At 42.9% G+C, this 17,930-nt stretch overlaps 1 protein-coding gene across 14 annotated transcripts in view; it reads right to left on the reverse strand.

Annotated features, from left to right (window-relative positions):
- Positions 1-17,930, reverse strand: part of CELF2 (CUGBP Elav-like family member 2) — a 561,996-nt gene that overhangs the window by 121,809 nt on the left and 422,257 nt on the right. For 13 of the 14 annotated variants that reach the window (XM_063323650.1, XM_063323640.1, XM_063323637.1 and 10 more), the window contains one exon: positions 11,615-11,811. In XM_063323650.1, the coding sequence (XP_063179720.1) occupies positions 11,615-11,792 (178 nt within the window). In that variant the 5' untranslated portion in view covers positions 11,793-11,811. Of the gene's footprint in view, positions 1-11,614; positions 11,812-11,978; positions 12,105-17,930 lie in introns of those variants that run through there. The other variant, XM_063323647.1, reaches the window with a different exon arrangement.

A 17,930-nucleotide genomic window follows, 5' to 3' on the forward strand; every position in this document is an offset into this window, starting at 1 on the left:
GGTCAGGTGGATGTTTGTAAGGGTGAGAAACGTTTGACATAATTACGTCTATCTGGCCATCAAAGCTCACCAAGGCTTTATTAATATTTTTTTTTTCCCAGTATTAAATAAAAAGAGGGAACCAAGGATCTCGCTCTTCCCATTTCCATCCTCCTGCTCAAGCCCAGATGCCTGTCGCATTAAGAAACATCAAGCGATTCAGTTCAGCTCTTACGGCACACAATAGCAGACGTTCAAGGGAGAACGTGGGACCGCGAAGCATTTTAAAACTCTTAAATAAAATGTGGGCTACAGGAGGCTCTCATTCAGAAGTAACGTTTTCCCTTCCACAGAGAGTTCCCCCACGCTCCGGTGAAGTGAATTAAAATTGACACTGAGAAAAATCTAATTGAGCCAGAGACAACACAACACTTTTCACTATAGAAACTCAAGTCCTGGCGGAATTGCTCAGGTTAATATAGTCCATTTTAAATCTACAATGATTTTTATATCCCATGATCTGCAAATAATAAAGGAAGCCTGTTGTTTAATACTCATTGTTTTAATTAGGGAGGGCACGGGAAGAGTGGGAGCCGGTGCCTATGGGTCTGCTCCACACTTCTTTCCTAACTGCAATCCTCATCAGATCCAATTAATACGTGAATAAAGCAACGCAGATCTCACCTGGGCAGTGTTAACATAACAAAGTCGTTGTGTCAGCCAGCCCAGGGATTCGAGCCCCGAGAATGAAGGAAGCAGATTTGATTTAGGCGACGCAACAGCGGCACAGCCAGAACGCTATCCTCCGCCTGCTCAAAGCTACTCGAAAATTTTGGGAAAAGTTCCCCCGGGGGCTCTGTATCTCCCTTCTTCCAGCTGGTAAAAATCGAGTGGTGATATTTGTCTCCCTTTGCAAAACACTTGGAGACGTAGGGCCGAAGCAGCAGCGCCGCTCCTCGCGGCGGCACGCTCATCCTTGCAGCTAAGAAGTTTCCATGCAGTACGTTACACTAATCTACTCCCCACTGCGGTACAGCTCCCTAAAATTGCAATCGGAAGCGTGACATCTTGAGCCACAAGGACGGCTTAATTATTGTTTGAAACATAAATTTTCACAATTTACTTAAGCAAATAAGAGACACGGTTTATTAGAAAAGATCTTCTGCCTCTTTACAGCTCGCCTTATTTTTCTAAAAGAACGCATGACTCGGATGTAGTGGTTATTTTAAATTAAAGCCACAAGGTAGATGACACTGAAGTTTTCTCCTCTGCAAATAATAATGAATTTATGCACCACAGAGTTTCATCTGCAGAGTGGAAGTCTAACGTCCCACTTAAAACTGCATACTCCCAGGCATAGATTAGACAGTAATTAGGTTCAGTGAAAACCTGAAAAGATCCACTGGAAACATTCAAATTTAATTTATTCACCGGCTTGTCTCAGAGTGTTTTTACAAGCAATTAGAAAGACACAGATTCCTGAAAATGCCTTCTTCCCTGAGATAGATGGACCAGGAGGTTTATATGGCGTACGCAGCCTTCCACCCGTAGCTCGCTGGCTTGAGTTAAGCTCAAACCAGGCTTAGAAGCCACTACCAGACTTCATCCTTAGGGAGCTACTTGCTATTCTTTTGAAATACGCTGATGGTTACAGTGCACTATGGAACCGATGTCCAAAAAACCCTAATGCTACAACTTGCACAGCACGCCCTGTCACAGAAGTCTGACACCGAGGAGGTTGTGGGTCCTACCAGACCCAAAGCCTGCCCAATACTGTCCTTTTGCTACCTGGCTCCAGCAGAAAACTCAGGGTGACAAGGACGGGCGCGGGGAAGATGGAAGTAATAAACTACTAATTAATTTACGCTGCAAACGCTACACATATATCCCTTTTGTAACGTATTTCAAAATGATAAAGGATAACAGACATTCTTTCAAGGTTTTTCTGGGGTTTAAATTTCATGTTAAGAACTAGTAAAATTGATGACATATTTATGCTAAAACATTTTACACTGTCTTTCGCTGCTTTTTATTGTGACCCATCATTGTAATATTTACGTCTCTCACATCATCTCATCAGCGACAGAGAAATTCTTACTGCCTTGGAGTCTCTTCTTCTGTCTTTGAATGAGCAAAACTTCTTACATCGTGGGGTTTAATTTTAGACTTTTATTTATTAGTGCATATGTGGGCACGTGCGTGACTTCGGTGGGGCGAGAGGAGCAGAAGATGAAAGCGATAAAACGCCGTTCTAGCCGTTGGAAATGGGAGACTTGGAAGCTGCAGTGCAGCTGAAATCCACGCTCATGAGGCTGCTCCCCAATTACGCTTCATTGCTGACATTGCTCAGTTGTCAAACGTTTTCTTCCTTTGAGCTCCATGCCAAAGTGCATGAAGGTTTCAGACCAGTTCTCAAATCCTTTGCAAAACCTCCTCCTATGTTACCAGCAAACGAGTCAAACATTAGAACTGAATAGAATTAGAAACACTATATTATAAGAGAAGGGTTGTGGTTTTGTTGTTGTTGGTTTTTTTTTTTTTTTGGAGCCATTGTTATTTAACAAAAACACACATCATTTTTTTATGTGGCAAGCAGATAAATATTGTATGTTTATTCATTTAACAGAAAATTGGAAGAGGAAGGGATTTCCGTGCCACAACAATGTCATAAAAAGATCGAAACTCATTGATGCGAGCTTTAATATGCAACTGAAGAAATTGGACACCATAAATCTCAAACTGACAGTATCTGGCACTATTACAGAGGTATATATTTTAAATGTAGGCACCAATCTTGAAAATACTTAAACATGCACGTGATTTTATGTCTGAGTATTATATGCATTGATTAATTCCTAAGTGCAAGTGCGTGCATGACTTGACTTAGATTTTTCCATGCATTACATTTTTTTTGCCTTTGAGATTATATATTTGAAAGACTGAGGTTTGGCATATTATTCAGATTCAACAATGCAATTTGATTAGCTGGTGGGGTTTTTTTTTTTCAATTTTATTGAAAGTTCAGGCTGTTTTAACTGCCTGTTTATCTGTTTCTTCCGATGTAATGATGGCATTACGAAAAACAGATTACCCATTTATATTTTAAGAACATTAGGGATTTTTTGGTAAATCCCTAATTTTGTTCTAAAGTATTCTATAGATAAATGCTGGATGGTGTGCTGAAGAAGTCATTTAGTCATTATAGCAAAAAATTGCCTGCCTTTTTTAACTATTATGCAAAATAGCCTTTTCCAGCACTGTCTTGACAAAAAAAGCCATTGTTGTTGAAGCCCCCTAATTCTCAATTATTAGCCTTCAACTGTTTTTAAGTATAATTAGAACAAAAAAGACAAGACAGACATATCCTTTCCTTTTTTTGTTTTCCTGTTTTTCCTGAACTGTCCGGAAAACTGAACCCACATTTTCATGCGTATTCCTGGAGTTGTTGAACAGACCTGGAAAGCGCTTGGATTTATTTCATGCCTGAATTGAAGCTCAAACATCCCTTTACCTAACTCGCCTTTTCCCGACGTGCTTATCAGACATGAACATTAGAGATCGATTAAGAAAACCACAACTGGAATATGAACTCCTACTCTTCTAACGGCTGGTCTACATATGGGTTTTCTATCAATTTAACTAAACCGATTCACGTAGTTAAAGTTTATGCCCTTTTTCAGCATAGATGTAATTAGTAACGTGCTTCTACAGACTTAGCTTAATTTTGAAAATTCATATACAGCTGTAGATCATAGTTAAGCTGCCACAAAACTGTAACCAACGAGCCCCAAAGCAATCTACTTTAATCGCTTAGAGATGTGTTATTTTTATTAATTTCTTACAGCAACACCCAGAGTCTTCACTTCTGGCCCAAGCCCCCACTGTCATAAATGCCGCAAAAACGTGGAGCAAAAAGATGCCTAAAACCAAAAAGCTTGATTCTGCTACAGCTCCAGTCATTGACGTGCTGTATACAGGAACTTCAGAAACAAAGCTGAGGGAAGTTTTACGTGCTATCTCCCCTCTTCAAACACCACAATGGAAAAACACCCTCTACCCAATCCCCCCAACATCCTCTACTCCTCCTGTTTGCAACCACAAACCCCGACTCCCGTGACAGTATCTTCACCAATATCTACCCCTACTTCTGCACTGTCAGACCGGGTTGGGATTGCTGTGATACTTTTTGGTATTAAAGGGACTGACTTTCTTGCCGCGGTCAACGATGGGAATATACAGTGAGACTGATTTATGTGGGCAACAGGTTTGCAGTCAAGGGCGCAATGGGACATTATCCTCATCTGCTCCCTCTCTTCAAACCAATGCAAAAATATCAGGGGTCATCAGAAATCTCAGACCCTCTTCATGCTGGACATAGATAAGCCACTGTCAGCTGCGTCCACCCCAGCCTTGGCACCTCGTCCTGCTTATGGGGTGAAACCGCACTGGGACACATTTATTTCAAAATAGTAAATGGAAGCAAGCAAGAAAAAAGTTTCTTTTGGAACTTTTCTTACTGCTCCTTCTGGAATACCGTTCTCTGCTCTGGAGAGTAGTGGAGGAAGAAAGTTTGACTTTAAAAGTTGCATTTTTTTTTATTTTCAATTGGCCCGCTGTTTCTCAATCTTAAGTCTATGCTGTGCAGTCCCTGGGTTTAATATTAATTGAAAGAGCTTATCTATTGCTGCCTTCACTATGCGCTTCAACATTCTGCAGAAACTTCAATCGTATCCCCTTATAACTTCTTCTTTCCAAACCAAGGTAGAGTCCTGTATTCTTCCTCAGCTTTTCCCCTTTTAGCTTTCTTGTAAGTCAATGCTTGAAGCCCTTTACAAGTTAACCTTCTTAGACCTTTTACCATGGCTTAACCCTTCCTGACTTCATACAAAATCATGCTGCTCTTCTCTGGACCTCTGCCCTTTTCTATAGAATGGTACTAAATATTGGTAACTGTAGTTTAAACATGATCAAAAAAAATCCTTCTTTAAGTGGTACAGCATTTCCATGAAAGCTATATTCAATGTTTCCATTTATACAGCTTCGCATTTTCTGTGCCTTTTTGACCACATGGATACAAAACACCATGTCAGTCCTTTTATGATATGAGCACTCTTCAAATCCTCTCCCGCTCTCGAATCTTTGAAAAATATACTCTTCCAACATACGTGTTCACTCAAAACTCAAATTTACTCTTCTTGCTCATGGCTCGTTTTACCCAGCTGAATCTCTTTGTATTGGATTGTTTTTTCCAGGGTATCAGGTGGCTTCACCCCGCATCCAGTCCCTTCTGCGTGATCCAGAAAGTTGGATAACAAGTTGGTGGTTCATTCTGTCAAAGCCATTTACATAGAGAGCGAAAAAGTATTGATCTCCAATAACAGTCCCTGTTGCTCTCCAGTCATCATCCCCTCTCCTCCCCTGGCCCGTAACCTTTCCCCACTCTAATCTGCCCTCGATCATCTAACCGGCTCCTTTCTCCATTTGAAAATGGGCCCTTCTCTGCTTCACCTGCAACCGTATGTATTAGTCTCCTGTGTGACACTGTGTGCAAAGCCCCTGGGAAATCCAGCTTGATTATATACACAATTTCACACCTGTCCACTTTCAGAGAAACCTCTTGAAAAACTCCAGCAGATTTGTTGAATAAGAATTACCTTTTATAAAAGTCAGCTCACATCTGTAACATATTTTGTAACGCTACTTATAACCCATGTAAAATTATAGACTTAAGGTTCTTTAAGGCTTAAATTTAAACATCCTAAAGTCAAAAACTGAAAGTTAAAAAGTCACCCTTATCATTTGTTCTCCCTCCTTGTTGTACTTGTGTGTAATGCCAACATCTGGCTTTTGCCAGTCTTTGTTGTGTGAAACTTCATATAGTGCACAAAGCACCTGCCAATAAAACCAACACGCAAGGCACTTTTTCATTCAGTGCATGAAAGATTTCAAGTCTGTGATTGTTACAGAAGATCTCTCAGCCACGATCACTAAAGTTTAGTTTAAATCACACATGCATAATGGCTGCGGTCCCAAGTCCTGCAGTTTCAACAGCGTATGTGCTCCTGCTGCAACTCATAGGATCACAGAATCGCCTAGGTTGGAAGGGACCTTTCAGATCATCGAGTCCAACCATCAACCTAACTCTGACAAAACCCATCACTAAAGCATATCTCTAAGCACTATGTCTACCCGTCTTTTAAATACCCCCAGGGATGGTGACTCCACTGCTTCCCTGCACATTCTGCTCCAATGCTTGACAACCCTTTCAGTCTAAACCCCCCCTGGTGCAACTTGAGGCCGTTTCATCTTGTCTGATCACCTGTTGCTTGGGGGAAGAGACCGATCCCCACCTCGCTACAACCTCTTTTCACAAAAGCTAAACAATGTTCCGTGGGACCTGTGAGAGCATCCAAAATGCAAAGTATTCAAAGTCAAAATGTGTAGAGAAATCTCAAGTCAAAACATGCAGAGAAACCCTGACTCCTGGAGCGCTGGCTGAAGGGAACTTTTAAAGAGCATCTAAACCGGTTTTGCAAACCACAACGCGTTGAAAGCGCTTCGAGGAGCAGGAGCGTGCCGTCGGCTGAGCGGTGACGCAAGGGCAGGCAGGCAACAGTTGGTTAACGGCTTGGCGGCTGATTAGGACAGTCAGGACGGGTTTGTGTGACAAGCGGAGCGCCACAGCTCTGTTCCGCGCAGGGCTGCCCGAGTTCCCTTTTCTCCTCCCACAGAAAATGGGGCACTCTCCCGGTTTGAGCGACACAGGACTAATTTAGCTTTCAGTAATGTTGCTCTGCAGTAAGGGCCCTTCTAATGCTTGGGAAAACGGTACTTTTAGAAGAATCTAGCGTCTTCATTTGTGAAAATATTTACTTTATGGCCAGCTATGGTTTCAAGGTCTCAGTGTTTTAGAGCTCACCAGGTGCGGGGATGAGGAGGAGCAAGACCCGGGCACTTGACTCAGGCTGGCCAACAGGATTATTTCATACCATGAGCGTCACATGCAATATACGTTAGAAAGTTTGCTGATGAGTTCTTTCTCTCCCTTGATGGCTGCTATCCTGAGACCTTCTTGCCCCAGTGCTGGACCCCTGAGCCCTTCCCTTCCTCCCGAAGCCGCAGCGCTCGCAGTGTCCTGCATCTGCTGTTGCTGCTGGGAGTGCACAGCTTCCTACGATAGAATGGGCTGAGTCTAATCCTTGTATATTTTATATTGATATCAGGATCAATACTGGTTCTTTAGTATTATTAATGTTAATTATTTAGTTTGATCCCATTAAATCTGTTTATATTACAACCCTCGGGTTTCCTTGTTTTTCAGTATTCCTCTTCCCAGGCGGGGAGGGGTCATTGGGGGATGGAATAATTGTCTGAATGACAGTAAATTGTTGTGGGTTCTTCAAATCATAACAGACACGTGAGCAGGGACCCGACAGGGTGGAGGAACTGTTCCTCCTGCCTGCACACGGGTATTTCTGAAGGGCTGAACTGTAGCCGCAATGGCACCCGAACAAGCCACATAACTTCTGCCTCCTACACGCCTTGCCCATCCGGTCTCTCCTGTACGCAGCCGATGAATGTCTCATTATCAGATTCCTCTGCTTGCTTCCCGGTAGACTTAAATTACCATGTTAAATAGGATAATAATAAACACTGGCCTTTAACTACAGCACATCCTTGTTCACTCAGCAGCCTCCCTCTAATCTGATACAGGGTCTGGAAAAGGCTACAAGGAACCCCAGAGTTGGCTGTTACACGGGTGCCTCTCCCCTGCTTTCCGCCAGGCCGTTCCTACAACAGAACAAACAGGCTCAGGCTCACAAACCTGGTTTGGGGCACCTTGATCCCGACGAGAATTAACAGCTACCAAAAACAGGGGGAAGGTACCAAAAGGATGGTGTGGATCTGGCCCAAGGCTCTTCCGCTGCATTTCCAAAGGCAAAAGTAGCCCTGTGCCATCTGCTTGCTTCAGCGCTCGGGCTCCAAAACAAGAGCAGCCAAGGAAATCTTTCCGGCTTAGGAGAACAGTGGGGAAGAAGAGAGATCTCCGTGGCGGTGGATACCGCCTTCGCACAGAGCTCGTTGTATTTGAGGTATTACAGAAGCTCTCTTTAACAACTACTCTGAAAAAACCCTCATCTATCCACCCAGAATAAATTATATAAAGGGAGCAAGCCAGATTGGGAACAGAGAGGGCTGATCTGCCTAGACTTTGAATCCCCTTAGCCCCCAGAAGCTGAAAGTGCCATTTATTTCAGCGTTACAGGATTTCCTGCCTTTTTTGTTTGGTCGGTTGGTTTGGTGTTTTTTTTTTTTTATTATTTAGTTTACCTAATCCCCCGGATTTCTCTTGTTGCAGAAAGAGGAAAAAGCCTTACAAAACAACAGGGGATAAACACAGAGTTAAATTACTTCGCTGAGCTCTTTCACACATCCAGAAAAACACGGAAAACTGCAAACTCTGGAAGGCACGAGGACAGAGGATATTCCAACCATCACCCATGGAAATGCAGCCATTCCTGCGGTTCCCAATTAATAAAGCCAAGCTTCAACATTTGCATTAGCAGCAGTGTATCTGCAGAAGTAAGATGGCTTTCCTCTAGTTTTCCAAACTGAGTAAAACTTGGCTTTCTACCTGTCTTCCTCCAGCTCCAGTTTTGCAGAGCCAACAAGCAGCACAAAAAAAGGAGGAAAGACATGAACTAGGCCGTCTGTCGTTGGAGGGTATGAAAGACAGTCTTAATAACAGCAGGAGAGAGAGAAGCAGCCTATGGTTATTTTTGACAGAATTGGGAGAGACTCAGACTGCAGCTTCATAAACAGTTCATCAGAGAAAAATTGTGCCCAAATTGGAGAAGCCCCTTTGGCCAAGCTAACAGAGATACACAGCCCTTGTCTGGTAAGAGAGAGATCTTTCAAATATCAAAATACCTTTCTTCAAAGAACAAAACCAAACCGCCGCCCCCACATGGTGTAGTAACACTAACTTGCATTTTTGTCGTTGCAATTCATGGCTTGCAGAATATGCAGAGAAAAATTCTGGGTGCTACCAGCCTGTGAATGCTCTGCACGACACACAGCCACGACCACGCAACGAAGAAAAATGGACTTTTTCCAGCGTCAACCAACCGACCACAAGGTCCCCTTGATGCAAAACCGGAGGTGATGCGGAGAGGCAGCAGGCAGGAAAATGCCTGCCATTACCCCAATCCATCCAGCCCAAATAAAATAAAAATGACTGCTTCGTGCGGGTGTTTACACAGAAGGAGAGCGCGCAGTTCGACCACACCTCTGGACAAAAAGTCAAAACTCAGCTTCGTTATTAAATGCCAATTAAATGGCACAGGCCAAGTATTGCTCATGCAACATGACGACAAGACTCTCAGACATTTTTCAGGGCAATTTTTTTGTTTGTTTGTTTCTAACATTCTTAGCAATCTCTCACACAGAATCCTTTACTGGATTAAGAAAATAAAGATCAATGCTAGTCAGGAGATAGATAGCCACAAGGAACTCAAGCGGTTTCTGTATCTAGCAACCTTGCTGGCAGACTCAGCCAGGAGGAAGGATAGAGCCAGCATGGAGATACACTCCTCCAAAGCTTCCAAAGGAAAAGCTGACCACCGGAGGAGCTTGCTGCTGCGTGAGGGAAACAGAAGTCTGAAGGTTATTCTGTCTTTCTTGAGGATTAATTTCATTTACTCATTAAAACATATAATGCCTGAAGTGACATGAAAGCATCATCTCTGCATGGCTGAAAAGAGCCCACGCAAAAAAAAAAACCAAACCAACCCACCAACCACCTTTCAAAAAGAGTATTGACTATGGGAACTACAAGCCTTCATAATTAGTCTACAACGATTTGCATGACCTGTGCTTAATCCTTATGCCTTCCAGCTGCCTGACAGACAGGTACAGTACAATGGAAAACACTACAGAAACGGGAATCAATGGCTTTCTTCTGTCTAACCACAATATCATTCTCACTTCATTTACTGCTTAGTGGGAAGGCATTTCTGTGGCGCGGGAATCAGCTCTTTCTAAATGGATGAGTCTCAAAGTTCAGCATTTTAGTGGTTTAAACTAAGTAGGAGTTTGCTCATCCATAGCGGCCTGGACTGCAGTAAATCCAGTTGCTCGACCTCTTAATGCTGTCTCCTCTCCAGCGTTACAAGAAAAGGACACTTGGTGAGGGCTCTGTGCTAACGTAGCGGGGGGCTACGTGCTGCAATCCATCACTCCTGGGGAATGGCGGGAGCTGGGAAGAGAACTACACGGAAACGCTCCGACCAAAACCACCTTCTGCTTCTGAAGGGAAAGAGCAATCAAGCACGGGCAGCAGGGTACGGTGAGATTCACCCCCTCCCCGGCATCGGCACCAAGTTCTTTAACTAGAAGCGATGTACGCAAGCCACGCAAAAATGAACCGCTAGCACTGCCAGCACGAGCCTGCTCGCACCGGGGCAGCAAAGAGGAGGCCACTGAGAGGGACCTTCTGCCCCTCTACCAGGGCGAGGAGGGAACGCCGAGCCTCGGCAGCGCTTCGCACAAGTTGTGCAAAGTTGCGCTGCCCGCCTCACGCCGCAGCAATCGCCTCTCACCGAACTGGAAATTTCAAGCGAGGGCCGTTTTGCGCTGTTAGTTCACTGCTAGCCCACGAAATCATTCTCTGATATTCTCCCTAGCACGCGCGCTTTAAAGGTTTTTTAGAAGCAGTGGCAGGAGGGCAGTAAGAATGAATAAATATCTAGTAACCTTCCAGCCAAGCACACATGCAAATCCAGTTACGCCTTGGAGCTGCGCTAATTATTTGTAATGCTAGCAACACTTTCGTATTCCAAACCTGAAGAACTGAAAGTGTAAATGAAAGTATGCAGCTATTTATGGAGAAAAATGCATTCTGTGAAACAAAATATGCACTTTCAGTCTATGGTATACTTACATAGCTATAATACACAGAATTCTCACATGCCTAAATGCGCACAGATATACACTTAAAGAAAGCAATATAGTTAAGGACAAATACTTAACATATGTATGAAAAAAAAACGCAGGAAGGAAAAATAACTCTTTCTTTTTGAAAAATCCCTGTGCCAAAAATCAATCCTTTAACATGACCACAGAAAAGAAATCAGATTTTGGAAAAAGGTCAGGGCGACTCTATTTTTTAACTTTTACTGCCTCTGGAGCAATGATGTTGCAAGAGCCCACCGCTATCCTTTCTCCCCTTCTGTATCCTGAAAATTATTCCCACCTGGGGTGCAAAAAGAGGAAACAAAAGGAAGTAGAAAATTTTATTTTTCGTGATCTAATCCTGGGAAAGTGACCGCTGAGGTTTCCACGTCTCTTGGCAATAATAATTTAAACAAGGACAGCAATCTTTTGTTATTTTTTGCACAGTCGGAATGCACGCTTCCAGATAACAGACATTTAAACTGCAATTTAAGAAGAGGAGGAAGACAGTAATCGATAGGTATTCGGGAGTCCTCTCCTCTTAGGACTGCTGCATAGCTCAACACAGTATGCTTCAAAACAGACAGCCCAGACGCAAACCTCTTCGGAAATCCTGAAGGCAAGCAAGATCATCGGAAAAAAACCCAACAAACTGAAAGCAAAGAGAGCACAACCACTGTACCTTTACTTTGGGGAGGGTTCTGACTTCTGTCTCGGAGAACATTAATCTGGTAGACAGCTCCATAAGGCTCAAAAAGTTCTTTTAACTCCTTTTCCGACCATGAACGGGGAATCTGTCCAACAAACATCTTAATGGCATCTGGGTCTGGTTGGTCTGAATGATCCAAAGCTCCATTCATCTTGTTAGCTGTGCCGTTACTAGAAAGTGGAAAGGGAGATGAAAAAGAAAAGGCAAGTTAGGAGACTACGCAGTTTTCATGTGCACTAGATGCAGAAGATGATGTCAATTGGCACAAGGCAGGAAAAAAAAAAATCAGTATTTAATTAATAGCATAAGTATTATGAACAAAAAACAATGCGATTACATTTTTCATTGAGTCTGGTTTTCTCTGCAGGCTGCTGCTTAATGTCATTATATAAGGAGAGAGCGGCACAAGGCAAACCGGGACTTTTGCATGTTAAAGCAGAAGATAGTTGCAAATAAGTGCAGATTTCTCTCCATGGCTGTTGTAAACAGAACTGCAGCGAGTTCTCGCTAAACTGGCTACTGGCAGAAATAAGGCAGTGCGTGTGTGTGTGTGTGTGTTTTGTAATAAAGTCACATGAAAGGAATATGAAACACTTGGCAATCTGTCAGATGACTAATGCAAGATGCCAGCGATGAATTTGCAGATTGTGTGAGGCATCCATGTGTGCATCAAATTAGTACGATATTGCCTAGAATGGAAAACACTCCAGCTATGCGGCTGGTTGCTGCCGATTAGTTGCCTATGCTCTTTAAAAAGGAAAAGCAGTCTGGAGAGCTCCAGTTTAAAGCACATTATTTATTGCACCCTGGCATTAAAAAAAAAAACCAAAAAACCGCACAATTCAAAAGGAGAAGGCAGAGGCAAAATTGCCTACTTTGTTGGGAAAATTCAGAAAGTTTTTCTTCCTGCAAAAGGGACATCAAATTTTTGAAATTTTTTCACGCCCTGTAAATTGTTACCCTATCTGATCTCCAGATGTACAGCTAAGCTCGAAACAACCCCACACTTTTGCAGGGGAAAAGAACTTAGTAACAAAAAAAAAAATAACCTGCTCTGTGAAACAAATGACATACGATGGTTTAGTAAGAGTTGTACACTTATAAAGAAAACAAATCATTTTAAATAGTGAACAAAAGTAAAAATACAAAAAAAACACCCCACCCTCATGTCATTATTGATAATTAAGGACAGTGATTTCAACTAATTACTTGGCTAGAAACTGCATACGTGATGATAATTTTTGGACGCATCGGTTTCAAGAAAGAACGCTAATGAGACATGACTTCTAGAGCATTCCTCCCAACTTTCCACCGGGGAAAGGGGGGAAATGGCCTGTGTTCTGCAATGTTGAAAGTTACTCATCGCAGAATTCAGGCATTTCAGAGCCACCTGCCACTTTCAAAAAACTTGGCTTTAATTACAGTTTCTCCGTTTGATGATTGTTCAGGAAAGAATACCCACAGGAGGACTTGGAAAAGCTCAAAATCTGCACCGCCAGACGAAAACCATATTTTAGACGTGAAATAAAAAATAAAATTTAAGAATGGCAAGAAAAAAGCCCAACCCTGTGTAATTCCCCTGTCTCACAGCTATAACCTGTGCAAAGACAAATTATTTAGTTTCATGTGTTTCATCTCCTTGAAAGCATAATTCACCTGAACACATTAATATGCCCATATTAACTTTAGCACTTTCCCTGCTTACAGCAGGAAGGAGCAAGTTATATTAAAGGCACATTTTAAAAACCAACAACAAGAAGTTTAATCATCACTTGTGAAGTGTCTCCAACACGGATCAGCAGACAACAGGATTTATCACAGTCATTTATTAGACAAAATTCCTATTGATTCTACTGGGAGTCTTGCCTGAGTACGAGACTGAAAGATTCGGTCCAACCTTTTATATTGCGTTTCATGCACAAATATCCTCTTTATTTTGAAGATGTCCTGCAGGTCACAAGAACCCCTGGAGAAATCACGATTTCTCCAAGCCTTAAAAACTCCATTTTCCATAGATACGTAACACTTAAGTGGAACCAAACCAACCAACTAAAGAATAACCAACTAAAGAATCACCACCCCCCCCCCGAATCTCCAAGAAACAGAAAAATCCTGACTGACTCACTTGAATGAAAGCCCATGGGAAGAACTTTCAAGACTTTCATGGAGCAGTAGGCACCCACATGACACTTACATCTCCAGAAAATCATTCTGTGATTTCTTCCCGATTCCTATTCCTTTATGTAAAACCCAATCTGCTGAACAACCTCCCGCGTAGGGAGGCTGAAGAATCCCTGACCCATAGCTTAAAATAGGAAATGCTTACACGTTATTTCGGACCTGCAAAGACAAGAAAAGGTAGAAGCTTAGCTGTTCAGCCCTCAGCTTTGCTCTGGACTAGGTCAACTATTTTCTTTCAGAAATTGGCTTCGCTTTTCACTTTATTTATTCTCTACGGTGTTTACATTAAAAACCGAATTGAGTTCATTTTTAAATTTTGCCCTTCATCTGTTCTCTCTGTTGGTTCCCGTCTTTAAGAAATCCATACACAATTGCTACTTTAGCCCAACATTACATCAAAGGTCATATTTAATAAAGAAAAATAAGTTTATTCCTTTGCTTTTTCCTCTACACAAACCACCTTTACCACCAAGAGCACCACAATTTCCATTGCTAACAAGCCAATTTTTAGGAAACCACAAGACCGAACACTTCTGTTTTCTCAGGTCAATGACCCCATTAGCATCAAGCTCCTGCTCTGAGCTAAAGGTTTAGGCACAGGCCAAGATCTCTCCTAATTCCACAAAATACTTAAACCCTTTCTTTACTTCAGTGGAACTGAAGTCAAATTACATTGATCATATTCCTAAACGCTTTATTGGATAAAGATGGTTAAAGGCCCTGACTCCAGGCGTAGGCCACCGTACGCTGTGATACAAAGCTCTGGGGGACAGATTTTGTCACTCGCTGCCTGAATTAAGTTGGGCAAGTCATTAAAACTTCTCCCGGCTAAATTCTACCATCCACTGACAGCTCTGACAAGCCACTAACTCCTGCAGATTTAGGAAAAAAACAAACATAACTTAGAGTTTTCTTCGTAATCCCTTTCTCCCACAAGGCAGGGGTTTCACTGAGCTCCCAGCACGTTGAGGGGTTGATAGGCAAGGTCAGTCCGCAGAGAGGGCGCTCAGTTCTACAAGCACAGCTGGGCTCCTTTCTAAATTGCATCTCCTTTGACTTCGGTGCAAACAAAGGCTCTCAAGCACCTCGGAAGAGGAATCATACTCTCACTGTTGGAGTTTTGAGGAGCACATGAGTGCTGTCACAGCAATGGCACATGCAGTAGCATCCTCACCCTGCTTTGGCAGTAGCCATAGGACTACAGCTAATGCAGACAAACTGAACAAGTGTGTTGGTTTTGGCTGGGCTTAAACCACGACAACAAGCGAATAAAACAACGGAGAGATAACAATGGAAAAAACCCGCCAATTTTACAGATTCTATGGATCTGATCCCTGCATACACTTGAAGGCTCCACTGAGGAACACAATCATACAGCACACCTGCCTGGCAGTTCAGTTGTCACAGAGCTTGTTGGGTCAATAAAAAATCCAGCCAAATATCCTCGATCCCTCACAAATGATCTCTGCTAAAGATGAATTCCCTCATCCTCTCCCAACCTTCATCTTCACCCAATGGACATTACTGCTCTGCACTAAAACCTCTTAGTCGCCGACAGCTGCCGGCTTTTTTGTTACTTCTCTTTGCCAATACAATGGCTCTCAGAGGAAGCGGCTCCTTCCTTCCCCCGTCTTCCCCTCCTGCTGTACCCAAGAAATAACAAGGCAAAAGAGAAACCATGCGTGAAACTTGCCAAGAGGAGGCAAAGCGATCCTTGCGAAAGCTTAGGACTATTTCTTGAAAGCATGAGCGTACAGAGATAGCTGTGTCTAAGGGACACTAATGAGAACGGGATCCCTTGACAATTACTGTCATTACCCAAATAATGACATACATTTAAAAAAAGGAAAAAAAAAAAAAAAAAAGATTATGTGGCTTGCTGTCTCTACACCGCAGCAGTCCTTCCCTCCATGGCCAATTTAGCCCACTGGACTCAGGGGTGACCCAGCACATCATCTTCACTGACAAGGTGTCATCTATATCATAGAGAGCAGCCCAAGGGCAGAGATTAAGCCACTGAGTCGCTGGCTGCTTGTGGTTGCTGCCAGAGCATCCTCTCTCTCTCAATTTGTGCCAATTTTGCTTCTAATAACCTAACTACCATTCCATCATTTCAGCAAGTTGACAGGGCGACTCTTTGAGGAGCTAGAGATTGTTTTAGTACCACTGCTGCTTAAGCAGGAGCACCAGAAAATCCTAGTAGACGCCTTCTCTCTCTCTCTCCCATTCATATCTGTAATTACAGCAAGACTGCTAAAAGCGAACTGACCGCTAAGGGGGGAGAAGCAGACTTCAGAAACAAAGTCTGGATCAAAAGGGGCCCTCCTGAATTCATCACAGTTAAGAGCTTTGACATCAATCCACGTTCATTTCCATTAATGAACTAGGTGCCAAGCCAGGTGACGAAAAACAGCTGTTGACGGGGACCAAACGGGGGTTTACATGAGACCTGTTTTTCCAATCTGTTTTTAACCCTGCCCAGAACCCTTCCCACTGTTCCATTTTGGTTCATTCATGTCTCAACCTGCACCCTCTTTTAGTGGTTTTACCATGTTGCTGGGGATTTGCCTTTTTCACGTGCTATGGTAATAGACATCCATAGGGGAACACTGAAATCCCTCTAAGAGCAACGTAACAACAAGAACATGGTAACGAATGGGTTCCAAGTATAAAGACTACTAAATCCACCCCAGCGCAAAAGCATTTACAGGCACCAGGGTTTTACGGTAATAAATATTTACACCTGAGCTGCTGCCAGGATATCACACAAGCTGACAAAAGGGACAACACCCGTTTGAAGGACTCCAACTGCTGTCAAGAGAGACAAACAAGCATCACCTTACCGTACTCGCAAGACCCTAATTGCTGGTTTACGAGCAAATTTTATCTGGAAGGACCCAAAAGGGCTTTATAAACTCATTGTTTGGAGAGGAATGACTTCATTGTAAGGTGACAGACGGCAGCTGTTTAATGACATGGAGCATTATCACACAACAATTTCAGCCAGGAAGGGTAGAACAATACCATACCCAATTGAAAACTGCAGGGGGCTGTGATTTATAGACACAGAATGTAATTACCTAAACTGGACTTGGGCCAACAAAATAAGGGCCAAAACCTCTGACAAACAAAAAAAAAAAAGAAGTCATTCCATATTTTTAAGCCGTAAACGACCAACCAGGTCTCTGTGTTTTGAGGAGGAAAAAAAAAAGTCATCTCCAGAAGCTTTCTGGCCCATCAGCATTTTCACAGCGCAGCTGCTCAAAAGCAGCTCAAAGGAAAGATGATGTTTCAAAAATCATTAACTGCTCCTGCTGTAGCGTCTTGTACAGTTTTTGGCAGAGCTATTAAATGCTAATAATACTAGTAATTATTATTAAGTAACACATATCCGTAGCAGCAGTTGCTAAATGAACCTGACATGCCCAACAAACAAAGCAGCGCAGGGCAGGACGTTTGGTCCTACGCATGCAGTAACGTCTACAAAATCATTTTCTCCAGGCTTCCCTGCACCCATCGGTGGGGCTGACAACCGGGTAGCTGTAGGACTTGCGAAGCTGCCGTTCTGCTGCATTTGAAGGCCAACTGCAATTGCAGGAGGGGTACGGAAGCTCTGAGCGCACAGAACATCCTCCCTGGCTCCATCTTACAGACCCATGAAGCCTTGAACAAAGAGCCGAGCAATTCTTCAGCCAGCCAGCAGAGAGCAACCGCACTTGCACTCACACACGCACATTAACGACACGAACAATGCTGATGGTTTGTAATACCTGACATCCAACGCTCAGATTTTATTCTTCTCAGTAGCTAATAACACCCAAGTGCTCGTGTAAGCACTGAATGGCAAACGCAAAGACGTTTTTTCTTGTGTTGCCTCCACACTGGCAGAAATTATCTGTAAAAGCATAACGCTGCCTAAGACAATGGAGTCCTTTTTACCGCCCTGATAATTTAAAATTCGCAGTCATTTTTCTGGTGGAGTCCGTGATTAGCTGTAGCTCAGCTTTGCTAACTCTCTCCATAGGTTACATCATACAAATCGTAGCAAACCATTGCTACTATAGGGGATGCTTGTTTTCTGATTAATTCCAAATTTAGTACATGTGAT

This window comes from Chroicocephalus ridibundus, chromosome 1, assembly GCF_963924245.1.
Source record: "Chroicocephalus ridibundus chromosome 1, bChrRid1.1, whole genome shotgun sequence".
Lineage (NCBI taxonomy): Eukaryota > Metazoa > Chordata > Aves > Charadriiformes > Laridae > Chroicocephalus > Chroicocephalus ridibundus.